Here is a 21,252-nt window from a genome sequence, read left to right on the forward strand (position 1 = left end):
TACTTAAAAATTCAGCAACAAAATACAAACAGTAAAAAATGTCAAAATATTTGTTGGGTATTATGGTGATGAAATAAATAAAATTACATAAACGTGGTTACAAACTGATACTTGTGATTTTTAGCCCTGTCATTTTTATTTTGTAAAGATAAAGAATATTCATTGAGGATTCCACATCCACTTTTTCTGTCTTTTTCCATAAACTGGAGATGTGCTCTTAACACAATGGGTTCTTTTGTTCACAGCACTACAGGATACAAATGTTTTGTGATGGTTCCTTGTGCCAAAGCCTCTGTAGCTTTTCACCCTGGAAACTCAAAATGATTTAATGATCATGTCACATATATTTTGCCAAATTTGACTCGCATTCATTCTCAAGAAACAGAGTCACTGTATTTGTGCTACTTCTAAATATTATAATTTAAATAATCATTAATTTGTTAATAATTATATTAATTAGTAGGTCCATATCAGTGCTAAAACATTGAATGCCGTTTTATTTTTTATAGTTTTAAAGAGAAAGAAAGAAAGTTGGAATCTTAGCCTACATTCCCTTTGCCTTTCTCCTCTTTTCTTTGATCTTCTTGAGAAGGAGCAAAGGTATTGTGCAAGTGTCAAGTCAATGTCACACTAGGAGATCCTAAAGCTTTAACCAGGGTCAACACACTAGCTCTGGCATGAATGAATTTTCCTTCTAGTCCGAACATCATGACAATCCATCTCTTTCATCCATGGGAAAAAAGTAGGTGGAATACAGTCCTAAAAAATAAGTCACAAATAGAGCTAAAGAGCATTTTACAGCCTAAAGTGCCAATGGAGAACCTATGTCCCATAAAGAAGTTTTTATTTGAAAAATGTGCTGGTGATTTAAACAACCCAGACACAAATACTCTGAAGAACCTGCATTTTGAATCTATAAATGTAACAACAATAGTATTTTAATCTCCAAAGAACCGTATAAGTTAAGTCAAGAGCATGTAATGCAATGAAAAAGTTCTTAATAAAGGCCTATTATTATTATTATTATTCAAAGGTGGTATTACAGCAAAGACCATATAAATAATAAAAAATGGTGTCTACTTAAATTAAATTAGTTCAATGCATTATGAAAATTGTTACTTTTTTAATTAAAACTTCTTAATGGCTTCCTGTCCACATACTGTCCTATCTAAATAAAGGCATAAAAATGACAAAAATAAATCTAGGAAAAAAAAGACAACTTTTCTAGCCAATCACCATGTGACTAATCATTCTGAAGCCACCATTAAACCATGATAAAATCATGTCATTGAGAAGCAAGAGTCAGAAAGGGCAAATATTATTTCTCATGTAAAGAGGACGTTTACATAAATGTTTTAAAGGAACACTGGCAAAAAAAATGCCCTATAAAAAGGTCAGAAAGAGGGTGGAAAATATTCCTATAAAACTAAATATTGAATGTTTTTGGCACCCATACGCTACTCACATTATAAGTGGGCCTCAGGGAGAAAAATGAACATTCTTTGGTAATTGTGTCATGTTATGTTCCTCAGTTGCTCTGATTCAGTCAGTGAACTAGATTCACTAGGATGTCTTGACTTAATTTCCATTTTAGATTGTAAATCAAGACCGCTCTTTCAGATTTGTCCACAGTCAATAAGACACAAGGTCTTCTCTGTGATTATAGACTACATTCTGGGCTTGACTACTGTAATAAATGGTGCATGCTGAAAAGCGTGAGGTCAGTATTTTGTGTATTGACATCCTCACCAGCTCTAGCGTTGCCTACGCTGCCTTCATGCAGCTAATACAATCACATCCCACGAAATGAAATTCCTCTCGGGTCACACTGTGTCATTGCTTCCAGTCCTGTGAATACAGCGTCTGTTCCCTCTTCTAAACTTATGATATTAGTTTGGTTACTATAGCAATAAACAGTGTGGAGGTACACAACATGTCTTAATGTTCAGCTGCCATGCTGAAAAAGTCAGCTAAGTGGTCCACGTAGGATATTGATGGTTTGGTGCTGCAGATGAACTAGATTCAGTTTAACAGTAAAGCCAGTTGACCATGTAGTCCTGTTCTTTATGCTAGTTGGTTAAGCAGCCTGGTACAACATAGAGACATCAGCACAACAGCATCCCAGTGTTTCTGAAGTTATATGAAATTATATATGCTTTTGAAATTCTATATGCAGTTTAGGTTGCACACCATCAGAGAGGCTCTGGTTGCATGGAAATAAAGGAAAGGAAATTACATAATGTTTCCATAGAGTCTGTTAAAACCGTTAAAATGCATTTAACCGAACTTGAAAAAAAGTATCTTACGCTCAGCAAAGCTGCATTTATTTGTTCAAAATACATTGATATTGTGAAATATTACAATTTAAAATAACGTTTATTTTTTATTTTTATATATATATATAAATGTGATGATCCTTCCGAAATCATTTTAATATGCTGATTTGCTGCTCAAGAAACAGTTCTTAATTTCGTCAGTGCTGTGCTGCCTATATTTTTGTGGAGTGATACTTTTTTATTATTATATTATTATTATTATTGTTATTTTTATGAACATAAAGTTTAAAGGAAAAGCATTTGTTTGGAATATAAATCCGTTTTAAAATTATAAATGTCTTTACTGTTGTATTCCTTTGCTGAATACATATTTTAATAAATCTAGAAAATCTATAAATAAATCTTACTGACTCCTAGTCATGAAAAAATTATGAAATTGAGAAAACGCATGCTAAAAGCGACTAAATGTCTTCATAAATGATAAACATTTAGTGATAAAGGGGTATATATGTAATTAGTAGAATTTGTTTGTATGTGTGTATGTGTGTGTGTGTGTGTGTGTGTGTGTGTCCTTGTATTCCTTACATTATGGGGACGTTTTTGACATAGTAGGGACATTTTTGGTCTCCATGAGAAAAACAACTTATAAATCATACAAAATGATTTTTTTTGAAAATCTAAAACAGCAGAAAGATTTGTGTGAGGGGTAGGGTGGGGGTAAGGGGATAGAAAATACAGAAACTACAAACACAGCGTGAGTGTGTGTTTGTGTGAGTGTGTCAGGAGTACAAGAGTTTATGATGTCAACATCAAATACCTGATTATCCCTGGCATCAATTTACAAGACTTAATGAGATTTAAATCTCGATGAGTTTCTGAAGGTAATAAATATAATTCTTGAGAACTGAAAAGCCTGTCAAAGCTTTCAATAGCAACTCAGTCAAGTTAGTCAGTAAAGACTGATGAGAATAAGAAAGGCAGCTGTTTCCCATGTTTAGATGAGAGACACTGACTTTGAAGATGTGGAAGTTGATCATAGAAATTTCAACAACATCAGAAACGTTTAAACAATCTCATGTTAGTCTACTGAGCCATCAGGAGGCTGGGAAACACATCTGTCAGTATTTGTTTGTATATCTAATGAAAACAAGAGTTTCTATTACAAATCCAGGAACTGACTGCTCCTTTGAGACCATACTCTCACATGTTGCTCCATTAACATATATAATGTTTATGTTATGAACTTGGGTAAATACAAATTCAGCATTGTGGATGAATTCCCCACTATACTGATCTGATCACTGGTAAAATCTTGTTCATGCTCTCAGTTAAGGTTGGAATACCTTACACGATTTTTTACTCCGATTTACAGCTGGAAGAGTCGATGCTAGTTGCCTAATGTTAAAATCTGCACAGATTTTAAAAGTCGTGTTGTATATTCCAGTCTTTACTGGTCTACCATGCTTTGGTGTTGCACATACCTGTAAACGTCTTCTGGGAACACTGTACAAACTACTGGCATATGCTGCAAGGCTTAAATTGAGTGAGCCCTTCTAAACTTGGCGTCTGTGTACTTAACCTAGGGCTGAGTTCAGCTGACATCTGACCTTGTCAACAAAACATTATGTTTGAGTTCCAGCCACAGTGCTTAACCTGGGTGGAATGAAGTTCACAAACATTAGGAGGGGTCACATACAGGTGCATCTCAATAAATTAGAATGTTGTGGAAAAGTTCATTTATTTCAGTAATTCATCTCAAATTGTGAAACTCGTGTACTAAATAAATTCAATGCACACAGACTGAAGTAGTTTAAGTCTTTTTTATTTATTTTAATTGTGATGATTTCGGCTCACATTTAACAAAAACCCACCAATTCACTATCTCAACAAATTAGAATATGGTGACATGCCAATCAGCTAATCAACTCAAAACACCTGCAAAGGTTTCCTGAGCCTTCAAAATGGTCTCTCAGTTTGGTTCACTAGGCTACACAATCATGGGGAAGACTGCTGATATGACAGTTGTCCAGAAGACAATCATTGACACCCTTCACAAGGAGGGTAAGCCACAAACATTCATTGCCAAAGAAGCTGGCTGTTCACAGAGTGCTGTATCCAAGCATGTTAACAGAAAGTTGAGTGGAAGGAAAAAGTGTGGAAGAAAAAGATGCACAACCAACCGGGAGAACCACAGCCTTATGAGGATTGGATTGGATTGGAGTTGAATTATTGAAATAAATGAACTTTTCCACAACATTCTAATTTATTGAGATGCACCTGTAGTATATATTTCTTCAGAGATATCACCATTCGATGCATTATAAATGTAAGATCTTAATGCTGATTAATTATTTCAAATAAACCCAAATTCCATTTTGGATCCCCAAATGGTTCTTCTATCACATCACTATGAAAACCCTCTTTTTGGGCCTTTATTTTTAAAAGTGCATTGCTATGTCCATATCATTCATTGCTAAATGCTAAACTCTTAATTTAGGTGCTCTTAAATTAGTTTATTGTCAGATGGCAAATCATCCAGATTTACAGTCGGAAATATGATTCAGGTGAAGTCCAAACTAAACAAATTGAAGCTCATTCCCTGAGCATGAGTTCTCCAATTAGTGCTGGGGCATGTTGGGTCATCTGCATTCTCCAGCATTTCAGAGTATTTCCCACTAAACCATTATCATTTCAAGACCAGCTAATTGCAGCTTGTTGACAAGAATCACCCATTAATTTCTCACCTTAACAAAACGCTTCATCATGTAGACTTTTTTTTGGCTGAAATATGAGAGCTTAAATGGACCGTGGTGAGGACTCTCGTGATGATAACAGGGAGAGCATGCTGATGAAGAATAAGAAGGACTCTTGTGGAGCAGGATGTTTTGTTCGGGACCAAAGACTTACAAAGATGTTTTGTCTGACACGGGATCTGTGCCCCTGATTTGTTGCATTGATTCAGGGAGAGGTATGAGTGCCTTAAGGCAGCTCAGCAAGTCTCTGAAGGGACAGGATGGGGTTTAAAAGCCCCCTGGTGAAAGTCAAACAAGGCTTTTGCCTCCCGGGTGGTCCTTCGTGGACGTTATTCTTCAGTACTTTAAGTAGGTCTCTCAGGAGTTTGCTCAGTGTGGAACATGGATTCTTCATTTTCACAGTCTTTTGTCCCTAAGCATGTACTCTTGTCTTCAAAGCACCAGGGAAATACAGAGGAAATAATTTTAGCTTAAAAATTGTGGAAAGACAATTGCATTGATGGGACTGTTGACAGATACTTGGTTATTTGTTCTTGCATGTTGATGGAAAACACAGTAATATTAACTTTTATAACTCAAAATGGGAAATGTAAAAGATGAACACAAAATTTAAGCTGGCTAAATCTGATCATGGTGCCCCAATATTTTCTGAATATTATATTAATATCAGTTTTCAGTCCTCAAATTTACCTGGAAGTGAATTATTATTTTTAAGCCATTGGTTCCCAGGGAATTTCCAATGGATTTTTGGTTGTAGTTTTATTTTATGACATAGAGAAGATAGATAGATAGATAGGTAGATAGATGATAGATAGTTTTAAAAACTTTAAAAATAATAGGCTACTTCAGCAAGGATGCATTAAATTGATCACAGGAGACATTTATAATATTGAAAAATATTTAGGCCTATATTTTAAATAACTGATGCTCTTTTGAACTTTCTATTCATCAAAGAATCCTAAAAAAAATACATATCATGGTTTCCACAAAAATATTTAGCAACACAACTGTTTTCAACATTGATAATAAGCATAGACTGCTGATAAACTGCTTACAATTCAGCTTTGCCATCCGCAAAACATTATATCTAGAAATATATTAAAATAGACAACATTTATTTTAACAGAAAAACTGAAATAATATTTCACTACTTTCTTTCTTTCTTTCTTTCTTTCTAATGCAGTCTTGCTGAGCATAAACATTTCTTTCTACCACAATAAATTGATTTTGCCTACTTCACTAATCAAACAACAGTAACAATTTTTGGCAAGTCAGCAACAAAAACTAGCTTTCCAGTTTGGCTTACAAGGTGGCATATACAGCTTTAACGCTACCGTAGCCTACTTTAATTGCGTGTTTTGTTTCCCTACAGTGTATTGTAGGTAGATATTCTCTACTTGTGCATTTCGTCGAGAATCAGTTTGTAAATTTACAAGAATAAACATTTTTCACATTTCGTCTCAATAAATAACGGTGCAACATGAGAGAATTCGTGGGCAACCCCGGCTTGTGCTGTAACTCACAGCCAGTGCTGATTAAAAAACATATTTGTTGAGAGATTGAACAGCCGAGCTGTTTATGGGGTCACTGCACTAAAACGGATTTGAAAGAGTGGAGACCGTCGCTTCTCAGAGATTTTTCGGGGTCGGATTTCAGCAGTCCGTAGCGCTGTTTAGTGCTGAGACTGAGGCAGTCTTTGTTCAGTCAGTCTGAAGTGAGAGACTGGAGAGTCAGTCAGGAGGAGAGAAGTGAGAGAGGACACAGAGAGAGAGAGTGGGTGACAACACTCTGGAAGGGTTGATATCCACGTTTTTGCACTAATCTTATGCTCAAACTGCTGAGGAAAATGAAACTTTGGTAAGTGGATGGGATGAACAGATAGTTCATCATGCAAACAGTTGTGCATATGTTGTAGTGCTTTTGCGTTTAACATCACTGCATTCGTTTAGGCTCTTGTCGTGGCTCGTCGGTGCGCATCTCGCCTTGAGTTCTCGCTCATCTGCGCTTCATGTGATGGAAGGTAAGTGAATGCTTTTAAATATTTAGAAACACTTTTTAAGTCAACTTTTATTAGTGTATTAACATGGTGTACGCCACTGGGTTGCACTGAAATGCAAAACGAATTTTGCACAAGTATGTCAAAAGTGAGTAGCCTACAATACAGTTTTATGAGGAGCTATTTCTATGACGTGACCCATAAAATATAACTTTAATTGATCCTGTAGAGTATGTATTTTGGTTGATTTAGTCACATTCAATACTATATTTTACTTAAATCTAAACAGTTTTAAGATATCTCCACATGAAGTTTATTTTAGGTCATTTGACAAAGTAGTTTTATGTGTGAATGGGGAAATATTAGTGTCAGGCCAATATGATATATTTTTACAGAAAAAGTAGCAAATCTGACACGTGTAGGCCTTTATGTGTTGTAAAGAACTTGACAGAGTTGTATACACTCTTAAAAATAAAGGTGCTTCACGATGCCATAGAAGAACCGTTTTGTCTAAATGGTTCCATAAAGAACCTTAAACATCTGAAGAACCTTTCTGTTTCACAAAAGGTTATTTTTGGCGAAAGAAGGTTCTTCAGATGTTTTTTTTAAAAACCTTTGACTGAATGGTTCTTTGTGGAACCAAAAATGGTTCTTCTATGGCATCGCTTGAAGAACCTTTTGAAGCACCTTTATTTTTAAGAGTGTAGGCCTACCGGTAAGATGATGACTGAGGTGTCCGTATGCCACCATGCATACTTGATTTGATATATTTATTATACTTATAGATTTTTATTGCTGATTTAGAATAGAGAGCATAAAATGAAACCAGCCTTTCTTAAGCTTTAATGAAGGGCTTTACTTGTAGATCTCATGATCATTTATGGTCACTTGGCAAACTTCTAATCAGATCTTAAAATACCTTGGAGATGAATAACTTTATTGAGTTCATATGTGCATGTGATTTCAAATTTAGATAGATGTCTATTTCAGGTATTTGTCCAATATTCAAATTATATTATAAAGCAAATGTTTCTGTTGTTTTATTTTTGGTATAAAGTTGGTGTTTTTGTATGTTTAACTCAAAATTACATTTTTGATAAGTGGACGAGTAGAGGAGATGCACTGTGACATTTTAATGTTCTCTTCTCCAGGCTTAGACATTGTGATTATCTAAACACTGTCTTTGTATTATGAGTTTTTTTTATGCTGTAAGTGTGTAGGTTTAAAGGAACTTTGTGTGTCAGTCCTAAGGAATCACTTGCAGAGGTTATAGTGCATCTGCTCTACCAACCATTTAACAGCATCCTTATAAAGAGCAACGTGTGTCTGCTTGTCATCAGGTGTGATTTGGCTGCCTAGAGATTCAGAATTAGGTGACATGCAGTAAACGTTATGTTGTGTGATGAGCCGAGTGTTGTCGTTCATTGTTTGTGGGCACCAGTAGAACAGGCCGGAGTGGGCAGGTGACCTCTCTTTTAGATATATTGTTGCGTCTGATTACATTGCTGTCCAAAGCTTGGAATAGTTTCATGGCCTGCATTTTTCAACACAATTATGTGCTCAGACGTCTGGAGTGGCCAAAAATTGAGGGATAAACTGTTAGAATAAAGTAAATCCTTCATATCCTCTCTGTGCTTGTTAGTTAATAAGCTCACTGTCTTCAAAAGGCAATCATCCAAACAGCATGACAGCCATGTAACTTGAGATGCTCTCCACTGACCTGAAGAGCTCCATCAGTCCGACTTTTTTTGTGAACACTCATTGTTTGGTTATATTAGCCCATAACATCAACTGATTGTAATGTTTGCAGTTTTTAATGTGAAGTAGTATATAATTAGTATAATCTGCTGTTAAAAAGTACTATTGTGAAATATTATTATTTAAGATAACTTTCTATTTTAATCTATTTAAATGGTCATTTATTCCATGCAAAGCTGAATTTTCAGCATCATTAAGCCAGTGTTCAGTTACACGATCCTTCAGAAATCATTCTAATATGCTGATTTGGCGCTCAAAAACATTTCTGATTATTAGCAATGTTGAAAAAAGTTGTGCTGCTTAATATTTTTGTGGAAATTGTAATACTTTTTTTTAGGATTCTTTGATGAATAGGAAGTTCAAAAGAACAGCATTTCTTTTTTACATTTGATCAATTTAATGTATTTTTCTGAATAAAAATATTAATTTCTTTAAAAAATATATTTGAAATATTATCTTACTGACCCTGCTGTAGAACCTGTTGTAGTGGTTGGCTTTGCATTTGTTACCATAAATAACAGAATCGTGTTTGCTGGGGGTTGTCATTTTATTTCTACACAATAGTGTAGAATTGAACATTAATCAAGATCAATATTGTGTTAAATATAGTTATTTTGTGTTAACTAAAGTATTACCAATTTGATGGTAATATGTAGCTCTCAAGAATATATCAATAGAAAAAAAAAATAGAAAATTACACTGAAATCTGATCATTGGCTTGATCAAGTCCTCAGATAAAAAGGGCTAAATTAATAATAGAAAAAATAAGCATATTCAAATAAGCTGCTTAACATGTGCTTATTTTGTGAGTGAAAGCTAAGAACACTAAGAAAAAGAGAGAGTGTGAGATGCTGTTGTATCCGCATTCTGTTCATGATTTTAGGTAAGTTTATTCGACCTAATTTCTCTTCCAATTTGGTTATGCTGAATAGTGTTTAGATCTCCTCTTCTGGAAGCCTTTATATATTAAAATCGCTGATCTATCCCATATACCTTATAATGAAGGTAAGGTTAAAAGTAGGCTACTAATATAGTAGTAATAGAATATTTGTTAGGAACGGTCTAACTTTTTTAGTTACTAACTTTTTTAGCTACTGATAGCCAAATACTGTTTTCTGTTTACCTTTGAAATAACACTGATATCCCTTAAAGATAAGTTGAGTTGTTTCATATTCTGTATTTTTGGTATTTGAGCCAAAAAAAGAGACTTTGAATGTGTTATGTGTTGTGTTTGAAGCTCAGCTTCAGAACTGAAACTATCTGAGGAGCGATCAGACACTCTTTTTGACACAAAACTAATCACCGAATTCTTTTCAGCATGAGAGTTGCATCTTTTATGGAGATTATTGAAGTGAAAGCTGGTTCAGTTGCTGCAGTTTGATTCATTTCTACACTGCTCATTGCTCATACATGACTTTATCTTGTTACTGATGTTGTAAGCTGTGCAAAAATGGTCATTTGTATTTGTTGTCTAATTTATGGATTCATGTTTGCTGCGTTAGTCACTTTATTTCTAAATTCTTCATATTGGGAGGAAGGAACCAGAGTATGTGAGCGGAGTGAATCGGCAACAATTTCCCCTCCACGCTCCAAGCATTCAATAATCACTCCGCTCCGGGTTCACCATTTCCTGCTCCCGCTCCACTCCTCGCTCCACTGATCAGAAACACCGCTCCACGGCTAAATTATTTCCTTACGCTTGAAAAATCTAAGTATTGTTATTATTAAAATTCTTCATATTGGGAGGAAGGAACCAGAGTATGTGAGCGGAGTGAATCGGCAACAATTTCCCCTCCACGCTCCAAGCATTCAATAATCACTCCGCTCCGGGTTCACCATTTCCCGCTCCCGCTCCACTCCTCGCTCCACTGATCAGAAACACTGCTCCCCCTTCGCTGCGCGGCTAAATTATTTCACTATGCTTGAAAAATCAAAGTTCTCTTCAGAAATGATATTAAATTAAAAATAAATGCATAATACTAAAATAATAGTTTTAACATGGTTTATCAGAACACTACAATTAGCCCAAGTCCATATTAAATGCTAACTTTAGTCTAACTTCGAGCTCTTCCCTGTTGCGAGAACACCTGTCTGGGAACCCCTCTACATTTAACAAAGCTGTCATATTGAAAGTGTCATTTTTAGCCAAGTGGCAAGTGAAATATGAAATATAATGTTTGTATTATTGTTTATCTACCATTTTTGACTGATATGTGATCATTGTTGTGGTTTGTGGCTTATGCATGCCAAGCTTTGCTCTATGGGCTCCGTTTGTTTCCTCAAAAAAATCACTGGTTTGATCCTTCTGAACAAAATACTACATGAGACCAGATCACCTTAGATGAGTTAGTTGCATCTGTCCTTTGTTTCCTTCATCAAGTCAGATACTGTAATATGCTAAAAAGCACATTGACCCTAAAAGTGACTTCATCATTGTACAGGAAGTTCCGCTCCACCGTTTTTCTGATATACAATACATCCATTTAGCCCTTACAGTGATATATTACACACATTGGAAAATTCACAGCATGGAAAAAACACATCAGCCCTCTAGCCCCCCAGACCAGACCAGGGTCACACTGAGTTTGAGAATGGTCTGAATGGACAGCCGTTGTCCACTGTTGTGTTTTCTTTCTGTGTCACCTAACTAGTAACTAGGGCTTGTCAACAGTGTGCTTGATTACCTAATTTCTACAGACAGTCAGTCCTGCACACACTGTAATCACCCTGAAAATAAAGGTATGCATGTTAGTGTGAGTTTGCAAGTGTGTTTGTATATGAAGTCACAATAGGGAGTAAAATCAGTAGCACCAAATAAGTAAGTAAATAAATAAATAATTTAATTAGCCTAAATAAGTAGGTGGTGGTATATTCTTTAATGTTTGAGTCTAAAAATAATGTGATTTTGCAAGTGTGTTTGTAGGTGAAGTCACAATGGGGAGAAGAATTGCTACAAATATTAGTTTGTTTGTTTGTTACATTAATAATAACAATTATATATAATTTGTATCATTATCACATGTTTTCTTTAATAATTATTATTTGTTTTTCTATCTATTAAAATAATTATTGTTTAAATAGAATTTTAGATTCTGCCTTATCCAATAATATTTATTTATTTATTGTAAATGATATACTTAATAATAATATTAAAATAATAGTAATAATATCCCTTGTATTATTAATGTTATTGTTATTAATAATTATTATTTGTTTGCTAATTCAAGAATTGTTATTTATATATTTATTTATATAAAGTTTTACTTTAACCATATCTATCTATATCTGTCTGTCTGTCTGTCTCTGTCTCTGTCTGTCTGTCTGTCTGTCTGTATGTATGCCTGTCTGTCTGTCTGTCTGTCTGTCCACTGTCTGTCTGTCTGTCTGACCACTGTCTGTCTGTCTGTCTGTCTGTCTGACCACTGTCTTCTGTCTGTCTGTCTGTCTGTCTGTCTGACGCTTTAAGTTAAGAGCTTCGTTCAAGGGCACAATTGCTTGCTTCTTGAAAGTAACCCTCCAATGAGCTTTAACCAATATACCACAGCACCCACAAGTATGTCTCTCTGGGTTAATATAGTCAATACTCTGCTCCTCTAATGATGTCCATTAGGTTGGTTGTCAAATATCATTGGATTTTTCTTTACTCTCAGAGTAAACCACAAATATTCAAAATCAGGCACATTTAAACCAACTGTAATATTAAAGGTCATTGCACACTGAGTCCAAAATGTTCGCACGCTAAAAATATTAAGTATTAACATCAGTCTTGGTCAGTCACAAACCCTGTATCCCACATCAAAACATTATGTTAATTTACTATGGTTTATTTACAGTATTTAACATTATTTTAAATATATTAAAACCTTTTGAGGACCGCTTGTACTCTTTCTATGAAGATTCTTTGCCTTGCTGTCCTCCATGCAGTTTTGTAATTACTTTGGGGAGCCTCCTCTTCCATTGTCAGTCAACTGTGACCTCCAGGTGGGTGATTGAATGATTGAGGCTGGACAGAACATGGGGGCCTGGACATTCCTATCATTCTCTGCCCAGGAGTCAAGCCTATCACAGACCCTCAGGGACTCTGCATTACAATGAGCATGGTAAACTCCCTAAAACATTACCTGCAGACTTCACCAGTACATATGAGAAGGAGTTATAATGTATAGCATTTCCTGCTGTTGCCACATTCATGCTGAACTCCTGTTCATATTCGGATAGTTGTGTAAAAGCTGTGATGTTTTGATGTTATATCATCAGTTAGTTCCATAGCAGTTCTTTAAGGTTATTTATTTCATGGTTTCATAGGGAAAATTAAGCAGTCAAATGTAATACAAAAAGATCAGTCACTGTAAACATGGATACAACTGAACATTTCCTGCTCTCAACAAACTGCAGTAAGCTGTGCATACTTGCATATCTATCACAAGAAAAAAGTGGGTGGGGGCTGATGCCATAAAGAAAACATGCATTACACAGAAGCAGCATTGAGTGTGAGCTTCTCTCTGCTCTTATAGGTGTGTGAGGAGGTTATAATGACCTGAGTCAGAACGAACACTAGGCCACTGTCTGCTCGGACACAGCTCCTCCCTCCCACCCAACTGCTCAATCTGATTGGCTCAAAAAATTTACTTTCTGTGATGTCACACACTGCCTTATGTCATGTTACCAAAGAAAACATCCACAAATACATATGGCTGCAAGCCAAAGATAACTAGGCCACCAAAATATTTGGCAAGCTCTCGCTTTGATGTGGAGGTGACTGTGTTGCTGGGGTCTAGTTACCTGTGTACCTGATAAAGGGTTTATCTTATGGCCCATGATTTAAGTGAAGTAGTTCGCTCAAAGCAAGGGGCAGTGCTTACACTGGATATTTGGAGGAATTTACTGCAACTGTAATAGGTGGGTGGATGCATTAGATACTTGTTTCCACTACAGTTCATGCTTGAATTTTCCTGTGCTCTTTTTTATGTATATTTGCCATATACAGTGCCCCCAAAAAGTAGTCGTAGTCATATAAATGTATACATTTCACTGTATTATTTTCTTTTTTCTTTTCTTTTTTATATTTTTAATTTAATTAAACTTTATTCAAAAGTGCACTTTACAGACAGCGTCCAGTTGCATAAAATGCTTCAACTAGTCTTACAACTTTTTTCTACAAACTTTTTTCTTTAAGACTGGTCATAACTATTTAAAGTCAGTTACATTAAAACATAGATTTGTCTAATTTAAATTACAAAGACAAAAGTATTTTGGATTGTGGATCATGTTCATAGTTAATGTCATGATCTACAGCCATGATTACTCTCTATGTAAACTTGAGGAGAACCAACTTCACACTTCCATTAAAAATCATCTTGACCAGTAGCTTAAAAGTCGTTGCAAACATGTTTCAGAAAAGTTAAGGTAGTTGTAAGAAACAAATCGACCAAAATTGATTTGCAAATGGTGGTTTGTTATATGCATAACATTTAGTCACTTTAAGTGTGACTATAGGTTCAAATAAATTTGGGGTCACTGTACAGAATCAGTATTTACTATCATTTAGCCAGATTTATATAAAGATGTCTTGCAAAACTAGTCTCCTTTTTGTATTCAGCACCTCACAAGCAGCCAGCGCACAATGTTTGCTTTCCTGAGTTGTAACTGTGGGGTTTCTGCTTTCAAACGGTTGGAGAAGATGAAGATGTAAACAACTAATCAGACTACAGGCTACAAAATATTGTCTGACATCAAGTATGCTACTGCCCTCGAGTAACAGCCCATGGAGTCACTAAAAAAAGGAAAAAGCTGACAAGTGTGGACTTTACTGAAAAGCCTTTGGAGTGTGATTTTGATTTAATGTGGCTAAGCACTGTTTTTGTTCACCCACGAAGCCTCCTTCATTTTGCTAATTGATTACTGAAGCCTGGCTACTGTCAGCTCCTGTTCTCTCACTAGGGCTGATGCTAATCCCTCAGTACTAAAGCCCTCACACGAACTCACGACCAATCAGTCGACCACCACACAGATAGTAGAGCCAGTGTAGTGTTCAAACTCATAATTTGAGTATTTCAACACTTTACAAAGAAAGAAGTTTTGATTTAAAATGAGCAACAAATTGTTAGCATGTTGGCTAATCACTTTGTTTACATGTCTTTAGTGGGGTTTACAATTTCTTTGTAGTGTCAGTGAGTCTGTTTGAGTGAAGAAGTGGTAGATTTTTCACTGTGGTCGAGTTTCTGAAACTCACCACTAGGGAGAGCTGGATGATCACTGTTTGCAAAATCACATGTCCAAGTCCTGACACATGTAGTTAGTTAGACTGTTAAAAGGGTTAAAATTGTATTCCATTTACAGAATGCTCACAAAATGTGATTTTATAATCAGTAGTTATTATTTTCTCAAAATTGTTTTGTATATTTGTTTTATTATTGAAAATCGCAATGCCTAAGTACCACAATACTGTAAGTGCTCCGAGAAGTTGAATAATGCAATAATTGACTATTAGACTATATTTGTTTCTGTATAATACTGGCTTTTTCAGTAAGAGAAACATAATGGAAATAAGGTGTCTAGCCTATAATTTGTGTCTAGCTCTTAATTCAGGCTCTGGCATTTAGAGGAGTGTACTGTCTAATTGCTCTATTAGGCATAATGCCCTTGAGTGGAGGCCATGGCTGCTAATTGAGACTTTTCAATAGACAAGAAATCCACAGTATTGCACAACTGATGGCTTTTGACAATAAACCAATTATGAATGTTGCTGGGGTACAGAAAAGGGAGTAGTGTAGTCGGTTGGATGGGAACACCATCTCTCCTGCTTAACCTTTGGGCCTCAAAGATCTCCTGAACCTAAAATAACAGGCTAACATTTTGGGCTCCTTTTTGTTTACACGAGACTCTATAGCAAGTTGATCCTCTGTCTTTCTTATTTTTTACCTTTACACTCTAAAAACTCTTATTTTCAGTTTACTGTAAGAGTTATACTTTAAAGCACCTACACACAGCAGGAAGTCAAGTGCTTACGGGGATGAACAGGAATGTATAGAGACATCTGACTGGTAAATGAAGCAGCATATATTCAGTGGATTTAAAGGCGAAAGGGCATTAACAGCAAGTAACGAGTTTTGAATAAGATGTTTTTTTAAAAACATCTTCTGGTTTGACAGATTGAATGCAATATTAGCAGGAGAGTTATTTTTAGTGGGAATGTCCTTTTTGGTCCTTCTGTTCTATGTGAAGACACTGTCTTTCTTCTCCCAATAACCCTGTTGTAAATTAAACCCTAAACAATCTGCAACAATCATACTCAAGCACACACTGTCACCCTATGGATCAGAACAGACTCTCTTTGTCAGTGTATTGATGATCACTGAGCTGTGGAGTCTTGGCTGATGAATTTGGCTCAGTATTTCCATGCCCCGATTTTTCCCTCTGCTTGCAGAACACAAACTCCTAGTTTTCCCATGTTCCTGGACATGGAGGCCATCCAGAATATAATCGGCCCTCTGAGAGTTTTCTGATAACTCCATAATGTAGGGTAATGTTTTGAAAATACATTACTGTTTAAAACTTTGGGGTCATTTGGGGATTATTGTTATTGTTTGTTTTATTGTTGTGTTTTGAAAGAAATTATAAGGTTTTTTTTCAGCAAAGATGCATTAAATTGATCAAAATTGACATTAAAGCCATTTATGGTGTTGCAAACAGTGTTGGGGGTAATGCATTACAAGTAATGTGAGTTACATAATTACTTTTTTCAACTAGTAAAGTAACGCATTACTTTTAAGTTACAGGAAAATATCTGAGTTACTTTTTCAAATAAGTAACCATTTATTGACTGACAGCTCTCCTGTTCCCACACTGAGATAAATCAGGAGTAAGTGCAGAGGTGTTGTATGTGCTGTGCAAACATTGTTACTGTAGTTCTACAATAATTGTGAATATGCATTTACTCATCACTCGCACAAAAACAGATTCAATACTTCTTAAAATTAAAAAAACTGTGAAAAGCAAATCTGAATATTATGCAAATCTAACATTAAATGTTAACACAAAAATCCTTTATGTATTTAATCCCATTTTATTAACCTTTGCTGTCTTTGCTGCTGACCTTCAATGATCCAATTCAAGCATACTAATAAGGAAAAATGACTTTAGATAAACATAACATTTGTGTTTTTTGTTTTATTTATTTGTGATTGAGAAGAAAATGTTGAACGTTCTTCTCTTGCATCCTATTCTTCATTCATTCCAGAATGGAAGCACAGCTGAAAGGTTTGTTTGAGCTTTTTGAATTCCTTCAGCCTGAGGCTTATTCATTTCAGGTCAAGCAACCCCAATGTCAGATGAGAAAAAGTAACACATAAGTAACATAAGGCATTACTTTCCATAAAAAGTAACTAACACAATCAGTTACTTTTCTAGGGAGTAACACAATATTGCGATGCATTACTTTTAAAAGTAACTTTGCCCAATACTGATTACAAAAGATATATACAGTGGGTACGGAAAGTATTCAGACCCCCTTAAATTTTTCACTCTTTGTTATATTGCAGCCATTTGCTAAAATCATTTAAGTTAATTTTTTTTCCTCATTAATGTACACACAGCACCCCATATTGACAGAAAAACACAGAATTGTTGACATTTATGCAGATTTATTAAAAAAGAAAAACTGAAATAACACATGGTCCTAAGTATTCAGAGGTCTTATATAGACAGGTGTGTGGCTTTGCTAATCAAGTCCAATCAGTATAATCAAACACAGCTGGACTCAAATGAAGGTGTAGAACCATCTCAAGGATGATCAGAAGAAATGGACAGCACCTGAGTTAAATATATGAGTGTCACAGCAAAGGGTCTGAATACTTAGGACCATGTGATATTTAAGTTTTTCTTTTTTAATAAATCTGCAAAAATGTCAACAATTCTGTGTTTTTCTGTCAATATGGGGTGCTGTGTGTATTAATGAGGAAAAAAAATTAACTTAAATGATTTTAGCAAATGGCTGCAATATAACAAAGAGTGAAAAATTTAAGGGGGTCTGAATACTTTCTGTACCCACTGTACTTCAAATAAATGCTGCTCAGTGAAACTTTCTCTTCATCAAATAATGATGAAAAAAATGTCTCATGGTGTCCACAAAAATACTGAGCAGCAACTTTTTAAAAAATTTGATAGTAGTAAGAAATGTTTCTTGAACACCAAATCAGCATATTAAAATGATTTCTGGAGGATCGTATGACTGAAGTAACGTCAGCTGAAAATTCAGCTTTGTCATCATAGGAATGAATTACATTTGAAAATATATTGTAACACAAAGCATTACAATTGAAATAAGATTTCACAATATTACTGTTTTTACAGTATTTCTGATCAATAAATGCAGCCTTGGTGAGCATAAGAGACATTTTTCAAAAACATTACAAAATCTTACTGACCCCAAACTTGCTGATTTGGTGCATTTCTTTATATTATCAATGTAGAAAACACTTGTGCTGCTTAATGTTTTTGTGGAAACTGAGATACTATGTTCAGAATTCTTTGATGTTTAGAACGTTCAAAAGAACAGCATTTATTTGAAATAGAATTTATCTGTAACAACTTTACTGTCACTTTTGATCAATTTAATGCATTCTTGCTAAACAAAAGTTTTCATTTCACCATCACTTTCACATGTTGCATCGCTGCTCTATTATAGTACTTTTCTTATCTGCCTGAACTTGAACCGAATCGCAGTTGCACTGAAAATGCATCCAGCGTCCTTATGCCTTCTTATGGAAATGTGCTGCTCAGTGTGTCTTTACTTTCACTGTATGTCCTTATAAGCTGAAGAAAAACATTTAGCAAGCTTTAAAACTTCATAGCTGCACACTGTTGTAAAATCTTAAATTTTTTTGCAAACAAACCACTTTGCCATGGGCTGAATCTTTGTCAGAGGTGGTAATTGGTGGAGGGGATTTAAGGAGGGGGCCGAGGTGGGGGTCAAAGGCTGTGCATTCTCCCTCTGTGTGTGCTCGACAATCCCATTATGATGGAGTAGAGGATCGGACATTTGGCTGCCCTGCTGAATACCAAAGTCTGCGTGGTGCGTGGGGTACAGAGGGGGTCCGAGGGGGTACAGAGAGGAGACGTGTGGGAGGAGCGATATAGCGTGTTCTGACGGTATTGCAACAGTGGACGACGTACGCTTATCTACCTCGCTCAGCCAAGCAGCATGGCGGCCCCGGTGCTGTCGCTGACCTGTCTGGTGCTCCTGAGTCTGGTCAGTGTCTCCTCTCAGTTCCAGTGGTTCAGGTTTCTATGGGTCCCAGAGACGACCTCATCTGCTCCTGCTGTCACTACACCTGTACCCACCACTACAGCACCAGAGGAGAGCACAGCCCCTGTCTTCCCAGCCTCCCCTCCTCAGCCCACAGAGGGATTCAGCAAAGCCAGAGCTAAGAAACCTCTCAGAATGTGGAAGAGTGGTGAGTGTCGGTCAGAATGATGGATGAGAGAAAGTAGGAAGTTTTGAATCTAAAATAATGTCTGCTGAAAATTCTGCATTGCCATCACAGAAATAAATTACATTTTAAAATACATTGTAAAAGAAAACAGTTATTTTAAATTCAAATAAGATTTCACAATATTGATGTTTTTACTGTATTTCTGATTAAATAAATGCAGTCTTGGTGAGAGACATTTGTTTATAAAAACATTGGAAAATCTTACTGACCTGACACTTTTAAAGTTTCAGTGTCTTGAGTGTTATGATCCTTTCAGAAATCATTCTAATATGCTGATTTGGTGTTGTCAATGTTGAAAACAGTTGTACTGCTGAATGTTTTTGTGGAAACTATACAAACCTCCAGGATTCTTTGGTGAACAGAAAGTTCAAATTAACTGCATTTAATTGAAATATATTTTTTAACAATGTTAAAGTCTTTACTGTCACCTTTGATCAATTTAATGATTCATTGAGGATTTCATAATATACACTTTATTAAAACATTATACTATAAAGTAGCTTTGTAACTACATGTCAACTAACTGTCATTAGAGTATTAGTAGACTATGTTAGGGTTAGAGTTAGGGTTAGTACACTGAAATAAATCTTCAATTTGCACTAAAACATTTTAAGTAAATTTTACTGCTACTGCTCTGTACAATCTTCTTACTATTGACCTTAACATTCATAAAGAAATTAAGTAAATTTTACATAATTATTTATCATTTCAAATATAGAATTTAGTAAAATCTACTTACCTAAGTTAAATAAATTTAGCAAAGAAAATTAGCTTGGCCAGTAAAAGTTTGAGTAATTTGATTTTAACTTTGATTTTACTTAATTTAGCACCTAAATTAACCATGCTTTTAACGTGAATGGGAATCAGGAACATCTAAGAAAATAATACAATAGATATCAAGTACACATTATATATACATAATTAATGCAGCACTCATCCGAACACAGAGACTTCGATACTTGGTGCACAATACACAATGACAGTAACTGTGGTTAATTTTTGAGAATATGAATGTCATTTTGAGTAGAAAATAAACTCTAGATGTAACAAAATCACAAGTTACTAAACCTAACAACAAAAGCAATGATAAAACCGTCTACATACAGCTGGAAAACAGGAAAAAAATCAACCTTAGTTAATTATTCATGCCCCAGTGCATGATGGGAACACCAGTATCAGAAAAGTTGAGTAGGTCTTACTTAAAGGGGTCATAAAATGTGCTAAAAATAACATTATTTTGTGTATTTGGTCTAATGAAATGTGTTTATGCGGTTTAAGGTAAAAAAAACACATTATTTTCCACATACTATACATTATTGTTTCTTCTCTATGCCCCGCCTTTCTGAAACACGTCGATTTTTACAAAGCTCATCGGTCTGAAAGGCAAGGTGTGCTCTGATTGGCCAGCTATCCAGTGCGTTGTGATTGGCCGAATACCTCAAGCGTGTGACGGAAATGTTATGCCCCTTACCATATTGTGATGCCTTGTCCCGACCGGAGCGACGAGACAAAAACATTAAAACCCATTACAAACAAGGCATTTGTTGCATCCAGTGGGGACATAATTACGGATTATAATGACTTATACTGTCTTTTTATGCGTTGCATTGCATCACGCCGCGTAAACATAAAACCATGTCTGCATTTGTGATCGGAGAAATGACAAACAACAAACGCTACTCTACACTGCTCAAAACGCGCGTTTGAATCGTCAGTGGCAAATTCTTTAAATATAAAAACGTACTTACAGTCTGTGAGTCAGAACAGCCGGCATTGTAGTCTACTCTACCAGGATCAGATAAAATTCGCTGGACACATCGGAATATTTGGGTTGAAGTGTTCTGGAACAGTGTTGTAAATACAACTTAACCACTGATTTCTAGTCGTGTCCTCTTTTGGAAGGCCAAACAAAGTAGTTTCGCTTTCACAACGAAACACAGCGTCACACACGGCGGGCTAGAGTGAGCGGAGGCCGG

The 21,252-nt window shown here is 35.6% G+C and overlaps 1 protein-coding gene across 3 annotated transcripts in view; it reads left to right on the forward strand.

The window, feature by feature from the left end:
• The first annotated feature begins 6,709 nt into the window (after positions 1-6,709).
• The window catches only part of col15a1b (collagen, type XV, alpha 1b), a 45,760-nt gene continuing 31,217 nt past the window's right edge, over positions 6,710-21,252 (forward strand). Inside the window, exons 1-2 of one of the 3 annotated variants that reach the window (XM_016272192.1) lie at positions 6,710-6,886; positions 6,979-7,049. In XM_016272192.1, coding sequence (XP_016127678.1) covers positions 6,855-6,886; positions 6,979-7,049 — 103 coding nt within the window. In that variant the 5' untranslated portion in view covers positions 6,710-6,854. Of the gene's footprint in view, positions 6,887-6,978; positions 7,050-18,765; positions 19,238-21,252 lie in introns of those variants that run through there. The other 2 variants (XM_016272173.1, XM_016272183.1) reach the window with 2 other exon arrangements.

Source organism: Sinocyclocheilus grahami, unplaced genomic scaffold, assembly GCF_001515645.1.
Source record: "Sinocyclocheilus grahami isolate Dianchi unplaced genomic scaffold, SAMN03320097.WGS_v1.1 scaffold5.1, whole genome shotgun sequence".
NCBI classification, from domain to species: Eukaryota; Metazoa; Chordata; class Actinopteri; order Cypriniformes; family Cyprinidae; genus Sinocyclocheilus; species Sinocyclocheilus grahami.